This window comes from Sinocyclocheilus rhinocerous, unplaced genomic scaffold, assembly GCF_001515625.1.
Source record: "Sinocyclocheilus rhinocerous isolate Xijiao unplaced genomic scaffold, SAMN03320098_v1.1 scaffold300, whole genome shotgun sequence".
NCBI classification, from domain to species: Eukaryota; Metazoa; Chordata; class Actinopteri; order Cypriniformes; family Cyprinidae; genus Sinocyclocheilus; species Sinocyclocheilus rhinocerous.
Window position 1 is genome coordinate 162,624 of NW_015654065.1, and position 12,428 is coordinate 175,051.

A 12,428-nucleotide genomic window follows, 5' to 3' on the forward strand; every position below is an offset into this window, starting at 1 on the left:
ATTTTTAATATAACTCCGACTGGATTCGTCTGAAAGAAGAAAGTCATATACACCTAGGATGCTTCGGGGGTGAGTGAAACACAGCATAATTTTCATTTTGCGGTGAACTAACCCTTTAATGTAGCTTATAATGATGGTATGCGATTGCTGCTTAAGGTGCCAAGATGGAGCAGCGCAAGCCAAATGTTTGTCAGTGCTGGTGTGCCAACCTGCGCTGCTGTGTTGCGTAATCTCATGTACAGATGTATGTGTAGGTTATCAGAATCTGTAAACAGTATAATTTTAACACTGACGAACTTGGCACTAAGTTCAGTCAGGCTTTTTTCAAATATGTGGAATCATTGGCGTTTTAGTACACATGTAAATATGTGATATTGTGGTTTTTGTCCTTGTGTGTGTTTTTGTATGTTGTTATTGTTGTGTCTTTGTTTGGACCGAGTGTGTCCTTAATAAAGTTTGATGATGATGAAACCAGTGGTTCTCATTCAGGGGCCCTGAATTTAATTTGTAGGTCTATTTATTCACTAATTATGTTATAAAACAACATGTCATATACCAATATATACTTCACTCAAAACCATAAGAAAATCTCACAATGTTTTTGCTGGTTTGCACTTTATATTCGGCGCCTCGTGGACACAGACACACATGATCCCGCGCATGTGACCGCAAGAGGCGGGGACTGATTAAGACTAGCGTTTACAGTAGCTCAGATGCATCGGGCATAGACGTGACGAGTTACATCCCCAGTCTCTGAACAGTTTTTTCTCCTGGGGTCGATGCAGATATTTTGTTTGGGTCAGTCAAAGTTGCCAAGTGACCCGACGTCAGATAAAATCGGTTCGACTGAGAGAAGAGGACACTGGACGCGAAGGTAGGCTACACTGCGTGCGTGCGCTTTTTAGCCCGGTGTATGTTTGTATTTTTACCCTGTATATTTTCTAACCTATAGAAGCGTTTAGACAGTGTTTACGGATGGATGCTGAATGGATGTAACGTTGCCGGAACACTTCACAGATGAATGTCATAAGGTTGCAGCTGGGCGGGTCTTCAGTGAGGATTACATTTATTGTTGCACAAATATTCTTGCCTGGTTCTGCTCTGTTGCTAGGAGACCTTTGACAGTTGAGGTTTAAAAGTGATTGTGAAGGCGACCTCTATCACTCTAATCTGCATTTAGTGACAGGGTTGCTTTGTGTTCGTGACGTAATTAACTTGTCAAAATAATACCAATAATGGACAATATAACATCCGCCTACAGGTTATTATTATTATTTTTTAGCAATATAACCTGCACTTTGATTTTAACGCGACGGTATCTGACTTAAACTGTCATTCAGCCGCCTCTACTTTGATGGATTAAGGGTGTGTTCTGGTTAAGTAGGTCAGTGACAGGCTAAAGATGATACATGGGACCATTTGAGTGACACACCAAAGCTATTGAGAAAATATATGTCATACTGTATCATGGACATTAGTTTTATGGCTCTTATGTCTTTCCTTTTCCCTCTTCTTTTCTCCTCCATCAGCTGTGGACTACAGTCTGCTGGCTGAAGGTCATTTTGTAATCAGATCAATATCTGCTGGGATGCCTCAGACATAATGGGCCATTAGGCTCCAAAGAGTCCTGCATGAAATCGCCTACTCTCTGCCTTGAAACCATTTGACCATCACATGTGGCTTTATGAGAGGAGCGTCACAGACTGATTTTTGGATCAGAATGAACTTTGCCTCTAGCTGTTTTGTATCCAAACACATTGTGCATCAGTAGGGTGAGTGGTGTTTTTATTATGTTTCTTCTAATTTGTTGTGCTTTGGATGAGCATTACTGCATGAGTGAATCTATCAAAAATATGTCTGCCTGGTCATATTTTCACTCCTTTGCTTTTCATACAGAAAATTAAAGGGATAGTTCACCCAAAAATGAAAATTCTGTCATTAATTACAAAACCCGTAAGACCTTTGTTCATCTTCGGAACACAAATTAAGATATTTTTTATGAAATGTGAGAGCTCTCAGACCCTGCATAGACAGCAACGCAACTGTAATGTTCCCAGGTCCAGAAACGTAGTAAGGACATTGGTAAAACAGTCCATGTGACATCAGTGGCTCAACTTTGTGAAGCTACAAGAATACTTTTTGACAGCAAAGAAAACAAAAATGACATAATTTATTCAACAATTCTTCTCCCCCGCCCGAGTTACGTCTTCCGCCATTTTAGAGTATCACAACACATACGCACGCTTTCCCCTAAGCATAAACAACGCTGTTTACGTTGATTACGTTCTGGGGCACTCTCCAAAATGGCGGAAAACGTAACTCGGGGAGAAAAATTGTTAAATAAATAATTTTTATTTTCTTTGCGCACAAAAAGTATTCTCGTAGCTTTGCAAAACTGAAGTTGAGCCACTGATGTCACATGGACTGTTTTACTAAGTTTCTGGACCTGGGAACATTATAGTTGTATTGCTGTCTATGCAGGGTCAGAGAGCTCTCAGATTCCATCAAAAATATCTTAATTTGTGTTCCGAAGATGAACAAAGGTCTTACGGGTTTTGAACGACATGAGGGTGAGTAATTAATGACAGAATTCTCATTTTGGGGTGAACTAACCCTACAAGCCTGTATTTAGGATGGTTAAGATTTTTTTTTTGACCTCATACTATATTTTTATAACAGTTATGCACATTTCATCCCCAGAATTCTCATTAATTTAAAATGCATGGATGGTTTAATTTTTAGCTAGTGTGCAATTGTCATCCTGTCTGATAACACAATGATTTTATTTTATTGATTTTTTTAATGTTATTTTAAAATAATTACATTTAAAAAAAAAAAATTTATTAGTATTATTTTTATCAGCTTAAAGCTAGTGCAACAAGTGCTATCATAAAGTATAAATACAATTTAAATATTATCTAATGATTTTAGTTTAAGAATTGTGGGAGGAAATGTGCTTAGTTGTAATAAAAAGCTTATAGTGTGTGATATGCAGATATTTTACTCTGTTTTGCAGAAGCAAATCATTTAAATCTTTAAAAGCTCTTCATCTCAGTAGCTCCACTGAGATGCTCAGATATTCAGGCTATCAGAGGCTTCTCAGATATGTAAGCTGTGTCCTTATTCACTCTCAGTCTTAGCTGTTTCTGTTCTTTCACTACAGAGTGCTGCACATGCTCAGTCGGGCCTGTCTGGTGTTTTGTAGTATCAGCAGGAAGCAGTCCTTCCTCCTCCTCCTCTCTTCTCCAGGAGCATGCCCTCTGAGCCTCCTCCCAGGTACGTTCTGCAAACCTCAGTCTACCTTGAGAGGTGACTGTGTCCTTAGTGCTTTGGTGAGTTTTAATTTGATGTAGACACCGTTGGATTTGATGGGAGGTGTTGTGACATGGTCAGCTTTATTTAAAGAGCTCTGGAGGATGTCTGAGGTCATCTGAAGCTTTTATCTCCCAAGGCAGTATTACTTCGTGTTAACTAATACTGTAAAACAGTTTTTGTTAAATTTACTACAGTGATGATATAACGGACATTGCGGAGGCATTTTGGTGACTATATTCTACAATTCCTATCTATACATATAAGATTAACATGATAAAAGATTAAAATTAACCGGTATTAAAATCTTTTTGTAACTGCAAAATATAGTGAAAATAGCACTTATAGTTAGTTACAATGGAGAGCAACATGATGACTTCAGCAGTGCCCTCCACCCCCACCCCAGCAACTGTTGTCAATAATAACATAGAAAGAGCACAGTGTCACCCACATATGCCATCAGGGTAAATCATGTAGCATTTAGCACTCCAATGTGCATAACTAACAAAAAATACTAACAAATGTGTTGGTTTATTCAGCAACTTTTGGTAATGCCCATATCCATATTAATTCAAAGAAGGTTCATACTTTTTTTTACTTATAATAATATAATTTTATTGTAAAAGTGTAAATATTGCCTTGCTAAAGTATTATAAATATAATCTTGCTTGCAATTAATTTGTTTTTAAAACAAATTTATATAATTTAGACTTAAAAATAGTTAATTAATTTCATTTATTTTTATCTTTAAATCTTTACAGTAAAATTGCATGTACTTTTTTAAACAAAATATAAATAAGCAAATTTACTATATCATTGATGCATTCTTTTTGTTAAATATTTTTTTCCCCCCAGTATACAGACAGAGAATGAGAGCTAAATCTGAAAGTGTTGAACTGAAAAGAGCTATTCAGGGCCTCAGGAGCAGTGAGAATCAATGACATCTCACTTACTGAATAGATATTGATAGACCTAGTGTTCAGCAGCAGGAAGAAAGACACATACGCACACATGCACACTTCATTGTTTCTGGCCACAGGATTCCATGATGAGATGTTCACAATTTCCAAGCATAGGCTTGTCTTGCAGCATTGTTCTTGTGTCTCAGCTCTCAGGACATGCTGACAGGACAGAGGCTGTGTCAGTCCAAATCCCACCAGGACTCTGTCCTCTCTGCCCTTAATCAGCAGCGCAACGACGGACTGCTCTGCGATGTCACCCTGGTCGCCGGGGAGCAGAAGTTCCATGCTCACAAGGCAGTCCTGGCAGCCTGCAGTGATTACTTCCGGGTGAGATTTTACACTCTATAGATTCCATCTCATGAAACATGTTCAATGAGAGTGTCTGCCATACAAGTTTCTTTAGGTTTCTATGATCTGTATAAAGCTACACTTCTGCTGGCATCTATTAAGAGTATAGTTCTCCCAAAAATATATTTTTTTTGCTGTCATGTCGTTCCATATCTATGGTAGCCCATTTCCACCAAATAGGAAAGAAATAATTGGTACATGGTACATGTATACATCATAATTATGACTTAAAAATAGTCAGAATTATGACGTACTAAGCCATAATTAATTTTTTTTTTTAGATTTATCTTTAGATTTTATCTTTTATCTTTGGTTTTCTTATTATTTTTGCCTTTATAATGATACAACAGTGGAGAGCAGTCAGGAAGCAAACAATCTAACAATCTAATCTGACAACTTAAATTATGAACAATAAGAGATTATGAGATATGAAGTCATAGTTGTGACATACAAAAAACAATAAAAATAACAAATTCAAAATTATTAGATAAGGGTGAATTGTTATAAAAGTCTAACTTTTATGTCCTAATTATGGCTTAAGTCATAACTTTTAATATTAATCTTAATCTATTTATGACTTAGTATCTCATAATTCCAACGCTTGATGTCATAGTGACTTTAGAATTATGATTTACCAATGTATCACCAGAAAAAGGCCTCCATCAATATCCTTTTTTTTTGGGAACAGAAAGGGAGATGTTTGGCAGAATGTTCACGCTGCTCTTTTCCATACAATAAATGCGAATGGGGACGAGTGCTGCTGAGTTCCAAAAATTAAAAAAGCACCATAAACGTACCACTAAAGTTGCCATTCAACTTGAGTGCAAAATTCCAAATCTTCTGAAACCATCTGAAGCTATGTACGAGAAAAAGAGAAATGTAAGATGTATAAGTCATTATATATTAAAAGTAACGTGTACATACATTCAAATGTTTAACATGCTGTTAAACATCTTCTTTAGTCCCTCACACAAGTCATACGAGTTTGGAACAACATGATAGTGAGTAAACAATGACAGGATTTTCCTTTTTAGCAGTGCAATCCTGATTCAAATATGTACAGTTCACATAGAAGGCAAGACGGGAAATAAAAAGTCGGCAGCGGCCTGAAAACCGTAACAGTGAGATTTGATTTTGGTTTGTTCAGAAGATTACAAAGAAGAAATACGTCCAGCTTTGCAACCGAGAGAAAGATTATCTGCACAGTTCAAAGAACAGAATTAAATAGGGCAGGTATATTTATCTCTATATGTCTCCTGGGAAGCTCTCCACCTCTGTTGGGCTGGAATGATAAGATTTTATCCCTCTGTTTTTGATTTTAGCCCTTGGTTTATTAGGTGAAACGGTTGAATAGATTTAAATAGGTAGACATGCATGAGCATGTGTCTGATACTTTACTGTGAATAACAAAATGATTTGTGTTAGAAAATTAATCCTAAATCATAAGTATTTCGCAAGTGGTCCTGCATTGTTTGTGCATGAATTATACCTACAATTTTAGGGCTTGTTAAGGAGAGACGTGTTATTTGAAACAAAAAGATGGTGACCAAACCATTATATGGATGCACGAAAGCACTCAGAACCACCCTAGAAATGTAGCAGAGAGTTTATATACAGTTAAATACCAGTCACATTATCTTCAGAATATGTAAAAATGATACCAGTTTACCCAGTGGCACTTGTCTTGTTCTATTTTCAGGCCTGATGTCCATGAGAAATGACAGGATATTGCATCCTTTCGAGCTTTAACACATCAGCGGCACTAATGAATAAATGCGAACGGTGTAATCAGTGCTTGTGGCACTGCCATTAAAGACAAACACTGTAATAATGACATTACACATTAGTCCAAAGATGTTTGTATAGCAAAGCTCTTTGAGTAAACACAAATTTATATTGTCCATCTATCTATCCATCTATCTATCTGTCTATCTGTCTGTCTGTCTGTCTATCTGTCTGTCTGTCTGTCTGTCTGTCTGTCTGTTACGACAAACGCTGTTAAAGATACAAGTATATCTTTAACATTTAATGACATCAGCAAAAATCATGACACAAGTAAGTTCAGTGACTCCGATGATGATTCAGTAACCACTCTGGCCAATTAACTTCAGTGAGGGATTCGCTGATTCAAAACAATAATTCATCTCTTTGAACTATTAATTAAAAAACAGCTCATAAGAGTAATTTGTGAATCAGACTACACTGGTAGTGCTGTGTGTTGTTTTTGTCTGTTTTGTTCTTGCCACAGTTTTAGTGGTACACTGTATAGACTTAAAACGTGCATTCACAGTTCATGTGAAATATGATTGCCTGGTAACTGAAGATTCACAGTGCAGCAATGCCGGAAACACTGATGTGAGGCATTAAATGATTCTGCATTATCATATGGCTCAAAAAGCATGCGTTGTAAACTAATTAGCCTGCAAAGCTGCTGTCTGACCAGCTTGCTCTGCTTTTCCAAGGTCAGAACAGAAGTCATCCAGCCAGACATGTGACTCAGGACTGGTCATCCTTAGTACTCACAATCCCCTTGCAAAAAACCGTGTAAGTCTTGCTTATGGGCATTAGTGTCCCAGTAAGGAGCTCTCTAAGTAGCGTCAACAAATCTCAGCTCTAATGATTCCTTTTGAAAGTCTGAATGTGAGCCGAGGTCAGGCATTAAATAAGTTCTGCTCTTAAAATAGAAAATAGGAAAACAGGGTACACTTGTACAAGGCACTTCAATTGTGAGATACTACTGGGGGAAGAGTTTCAGAAGGTGAGGTGACAAAGGTAAGATGATAAACACTTGGCATCTACTTTTAACACATGGAGGCTTCAGACTGAGCCAAGACCTGCATTAGATATCTATTGATTCTTTCAAAGGTCTATGCACTGATACTAATTTTAATCCTGAACCAGACTTAATCTGCATCGGAGAGTTATTGCTCCTTGAGTTTGAGAGATATATAGATAGATCACACTTTTTTTATTCAACACTGGATGTTCATCATTAGGAGCAGTTAGGTTTGATCAGTTGCGTTTGGTAGGTGTAATGATGATCCAATGTCCGTTGACTTCCTCTCCTCCATGGGCTCTGATCAATGATCATCCTACGCTCGCTCTGTGACAGCAATCAATGCTTTTGATTAGTGTACTCCTGCCAGAGAACACAGCGGGACAGCACTGGCCTCTTGCTCTCTTTATTTTGTGTGTGTGAAACTAAAGTACGCACTGATTGATGGTCATGGACTCACTTTCATTCTCAGTATGAGACTCCTTAGACTTGAATGAAGAGTTTATTGATGTTTTTGTTTTAAAGTCTATTTACAGGATGCTATATTACTCTAGTTCTGTAGTGCATCCTGCTTATATGTTTGTGTGTGTGTGTGTGTGTGTGTTCAGGCCATGTTCAGTCTGTGCATGGTGGAGAGTGAGGCAGATGAGGTAACTCTCCAGGGTGTGACTAGCGTGGGACTGAAGCACGCACTGGACTTCGCCTACACAGGCCAGGTAAATTCAGCATAGCCCGCCCAGCTACATAGAGCCTGAACATGCAAAACAAACAAAATTGACTGCGCCTCAAGCAAAGACAGGTCTCTAGGTTCTGGAAGGATAACAAATAGGAGCAGATAAGTGAAATACTTGTGAATAATCATATTTATTCTAGAGCTTCACAAATGGGCTTATAAACATCTAATTCTGGTTAAAGATTTTTTAAAATTATTTACAGTGTATGAATATTTAATGAATACATAAATTATTTGTTTGTGATTGGTTATCTGTTCCTATACAACTTTTACATTATAGCATTGCTAGCAGAGATATTATAAGGCCACCCATGATTCAGTATTATATACACTAACGTTCAACATTTTTTCAAATAAATTAATATGCATTATATTGGTCAGTAGTGGATCAGAAGTGACAGTAAAGACATTTATAATGTTACAAATTATTTCTATTTCAAATAAATGGGGTTCTTTTGAACTTTCTATTTATCAGAGAATCATTTAAAAATGAAACAATTGTAAAGTGTGACTAGCGTGGGACTGAAGCACGCACTGGACTTCGCCTACACAGGCCAGGTAAATTCAGCATAGCCCACACAGCTACATAGAGCCTGAACATGCAAAACAAACAAAATTGACTGCGCCTCAAGCAAAGACAGGTCTCTAGGTTCTGGAAAGACCCCATTATAAATACACTCTCGAAATAGGAGCAGATAAGTGAAATACTTGTAAATAATCATATTTATTCTAGAGCTTCACAAATGGGCTTACACACTTGAACATCTAATTCTGGTTAATTGTAATCCTGGGTTTATCACACTATACATTTGTGAACTGTGAGTTATGTTCTTAGATGCATATTTATGAGGTAAATAACATATACATATATATATATATATATATATATATATATACACATATATTATACTTTTATAATTATATGTAATAGATTTTTTAAAATTATTTACAGTGTATGAATATTTAATGAATACATAAATTATTTGTTTGTGATTGGTTATCTGTTCCTATACAACTTTTACATTATAGCATTGCTAGCAGAGATATTATAAGGCCACCCATGATTCAGTATTATATACACTAACGTTCAACATTTTTTCAAATAAATTAATATGCATTATATTGGTCAGTAGTGGATCAGAAGTGACAGTAAAGACATTTATAATGTTACAAATTATTTCTATTTCAAATAAATGGGGTTCTTTTGAACTTTCTATTTATCAGAGAATCATTTAAAAATGAAACAATTGTAAATAATCATTGTAAAATCTAAATTTAAAATACATTCTTAAATACATTAAAGTTGAAATTTTTTATTTTACATTGTAATATTTCCTAATTTGACTGTTTTTACTGTATTTTTGATAAAATAAATGTACCCTTGGCCAGTATAAGAAACGTCTCTCAATAACATTTAAAAAACCTTACTGAGTGACCCCAAACTTTTGAATGTAACTGAATTGGATAAATTGTAGCGCTCACTATCTTTCGCAGTTTAAAATAACCATTCGCCTGATTTTTTGTTTCTGGATGCATATGTGCTTCAGCTTCACCAGCCTGAAAAATAATTTTTTTTGCATGATTTGAGCTAACCATCTGTGGCACAGAGAATGAAACATATTTTGTGGCTTATTTCGATTTAGTTCATAAGCCTCTATTCATTTTATGATCGTATAATGCACTCTGTACATTAATAATGAATATTTTAATGGATTTGCAGTCTAAGCATCATAAAGTATGTAAAGACATTTAATATAGTAGTCTGCTATACATATTATTATAGAGCTGGCTTAAAATGCAATGTTTACTTTTATACAATATTTAACAAAAGGTCACTGCTCCATCTCTCTGTTCACCAAGGGGTCCTTGGCCTGAAAAAGTTTGAAGACCCCTGTTTGCAAGGTTGTTGTTTCTTAGGGTAGTCTTACTCAGGTCCTTTGTCTGTAGATCATGCTGGAGCCAGGAGTGATACAAGATGTACTGTCTGCTGGAAGCCACCTTCAGCTGCTGGAACTGCTCAGCCTCTGTTCTCACTATCTCATTCAGGTGTGTTTATGAGGCATCTCTGCCCTGAAAACATGCAGGCAGGTCAGCAGGTACTACATATAACTTCACTGTGTGATCAGATCTTTCTTTTACATCATCACTGTGTTTGTGTCAGATTTTGTTTTTTAAAAGTGCTACGATTTTGCTGCTTCCTGTTCACTTCTTAGGGGAGTAGTTCTGAAAAAAAATTTGTCATCATCCATTCACTCTCATGTCATCACCTTCATGCTCTTTTCAGTTTGATTACAATTAATGTGTACATTTGGAGCTTTCAAGCTTCAAAAAGACAAATAACTAGAATTATTGAAATAGTAGTATTGTATATAAGACTATATATGATTTTGTGTTATATCCTCCTGAAGCCTTTGTGTGAGAAATTATTTCTTAAGGATTTTGAGCTGATTCTGCTGAATTCCATAGGTTTTTCCCATAAATTAGCCCAGAAAATACCATAAATTAACCCAGAAAATCACTACATTTAAAATGTGCTGATTATTCATTTTAACCAGTAGATGGCAGTCAGTCTCTGTGTGAAGCATTTTTCCTAATCATGAGTCTGTGGAACATCCTGACTGGATTTCTCTCTCCATTGTTTTCTTTTACTTAGAATTTTCAAGGCTACGGTTATGGATATTGTGGACTTTGATGAAATTCAGCTCTCTTAAGCTTCCATCAATCATTTATTTTAACTGTATTATTTACTGTATTACAATATTTAACAACTGTATGTGTGCATTCATGGTGATATCTTATTGTTTGCATTTGTGTGCTCGAGTCAGGGCATGTAAGATTTCATTTTAGACTGTAATGGTCAACTAGTTTGTTCATAGACTTTAGCATGAATAAAACACCCCTTCTGACTGTGAATCTGTCTGTATTTATATCTGTGCCTGAAGGAGCTGAACAGTTTTAACTACCTGGACCTATACAGGCTGGCAGACCTCTTCCACTTGCCGGCCCTAGAGGAAGCAGTGGTGGGCTTTCTGGTGGATCACCTCTCTGAGCTGCAGAGGAACAGACAAGAGGAAGTGCTGCTCCTACCTTATCGGCTCCTCAGGGAAGTGCTAAAAAGCGACCGCCTCACCTCCCTCAGTGAAGAGGAGATATGGCAGGTGTGTGGGCCGCAGATTCAACTCTTCAAAACATCTCTGAACTGCTTAGGCAGCTTTAATGCAAAATATCAGCATGGGGTTCAAAGTTCTGAGACGTCCGTTGTTGTTTTTTTTTCTTTTCAGATTTTGAAAACTTTACAACAAAGAACAGTTATGAAATATTTAAGTTTCTACATCATTTCTAGTTCACTAATGTGACCCTCTTTGTACAGATAGTCAGATGTTCATCCACTGAAGCTCAAGATGCTCTTTGGCACATCTTGAATCACGCTGGACAATGTGACCATTAGGTTTTACACAAACTTGTGGAGCTCATGCAGTGCTGCTATCATTAAACCAAAACAAGAACAAACCATTTTGTACTGAACCCTTTCACAGACAGTTATGATGCATTTTCCACAGTCATTAACGTCGTAAATTGAGTTTTTTTTATATTAAGATTTGATCTACAGTTATAAAACTCTACTTTGTATTGCATTACCTTGGTGTTAAATTACAGAACACTAGATAATGCTGCTGCATGGGTGTTTCTACTAAAACGGCTGCTTTGTGGCCACTGTAATCAGTTTCTAGATATTTTTTCCTCTTTTGCAAAGTCATAGAAATGCTATTGTGTTTTATTTATTTTGGGGAATGCAAAATGATATTTGTTGTAGTTTCCGTTCACCACTGTAGAAGTTTACCCAACTATTACGACTTCCACTGTACCCTGGGAATGTGAGAGGGGTCCATTAATGCAACATTTTTAGTTCAGGTTTTCACTATAATTTGTAATATATTATAATTTAATAATATATAATAATGTATAATTTAATAGTGAAAAAAAATTGTATTGAATCAGACAAGAAAGAATTTTCTTCTCAGAATTTTGGACCCTGTGACATTCTCTATAACGGCCAAATGCAAAGTGTTGTTAAGTAAATCTGAATGCTTAAGGTCATATTCACAAACAAACTCCACCTGTTTAATTTATGGTGTAAGAGTGAGAAAAAATGGTGTGTGGACAATTTGAGAGTGTGTGTGTGTATATGTACACACGGGCGGAGGCTGTAGTCGGTAGGGGGGTGGCTGTGGTGTGACTATTCATTTGCACCAATCAGGCATCCCCACCACCCCCCCCCCCCACACCCCCCCTCCCC

The 12,428-nt window shown here is 36.6% G+C and overlaps 1 protein-coding gene across 5 annotated transcripts in view; it reads left to right on the plus strand.

Moving 5' to 3' along the window:
• The first annotated feature begins 668 nt into the window (after positions 1-668).
• klhl32 (kelch-like family member 32) overlaps positions 669-12,428 on the plus strand; it is an 18,214-nt gene continuing 6,454 nt past the window's right edge. Inside the window, exons 1-8 of one of the 5 annotated variants that reach the window (XM_016523444.1) lie at positions 669-874; positions 953-1,053; positions 1,543-1,772; positions 3,164-3,276; positions 4,421-4,601; positions 8,007-8,114; positions 10,079-10,177; positions 11,074-11,289. In XM_016523444.1, the coding sequence (XP_016378930.1) occupies positions 3,254-3,276; positions 4,421-4,601; positions 8,007-8,114; positions 10,079-10,177; positions 11,074-11,289 (627 nt within the window). In that variant the 5' untranslated portion in view covers positions 669-874; positions 953-1,053; positions 1,543-1,772; positions 3,164-3,253. Of the gene's footprint in view, positions 912-952; positions 1,054-1,529; positions 1,773-3,163; positions 3,277-4,420; positions 4,602-8,006; positions 8,115-10,078; positions 10,178-11,073; positions 11,290-12,428 lie in introns of all 5 variants that reach the window. The other 4 variants (XM_016523443.1, XM_016523445.1, XM_016523442.1 and 1 more) reach the window with 4 other exon arrangements.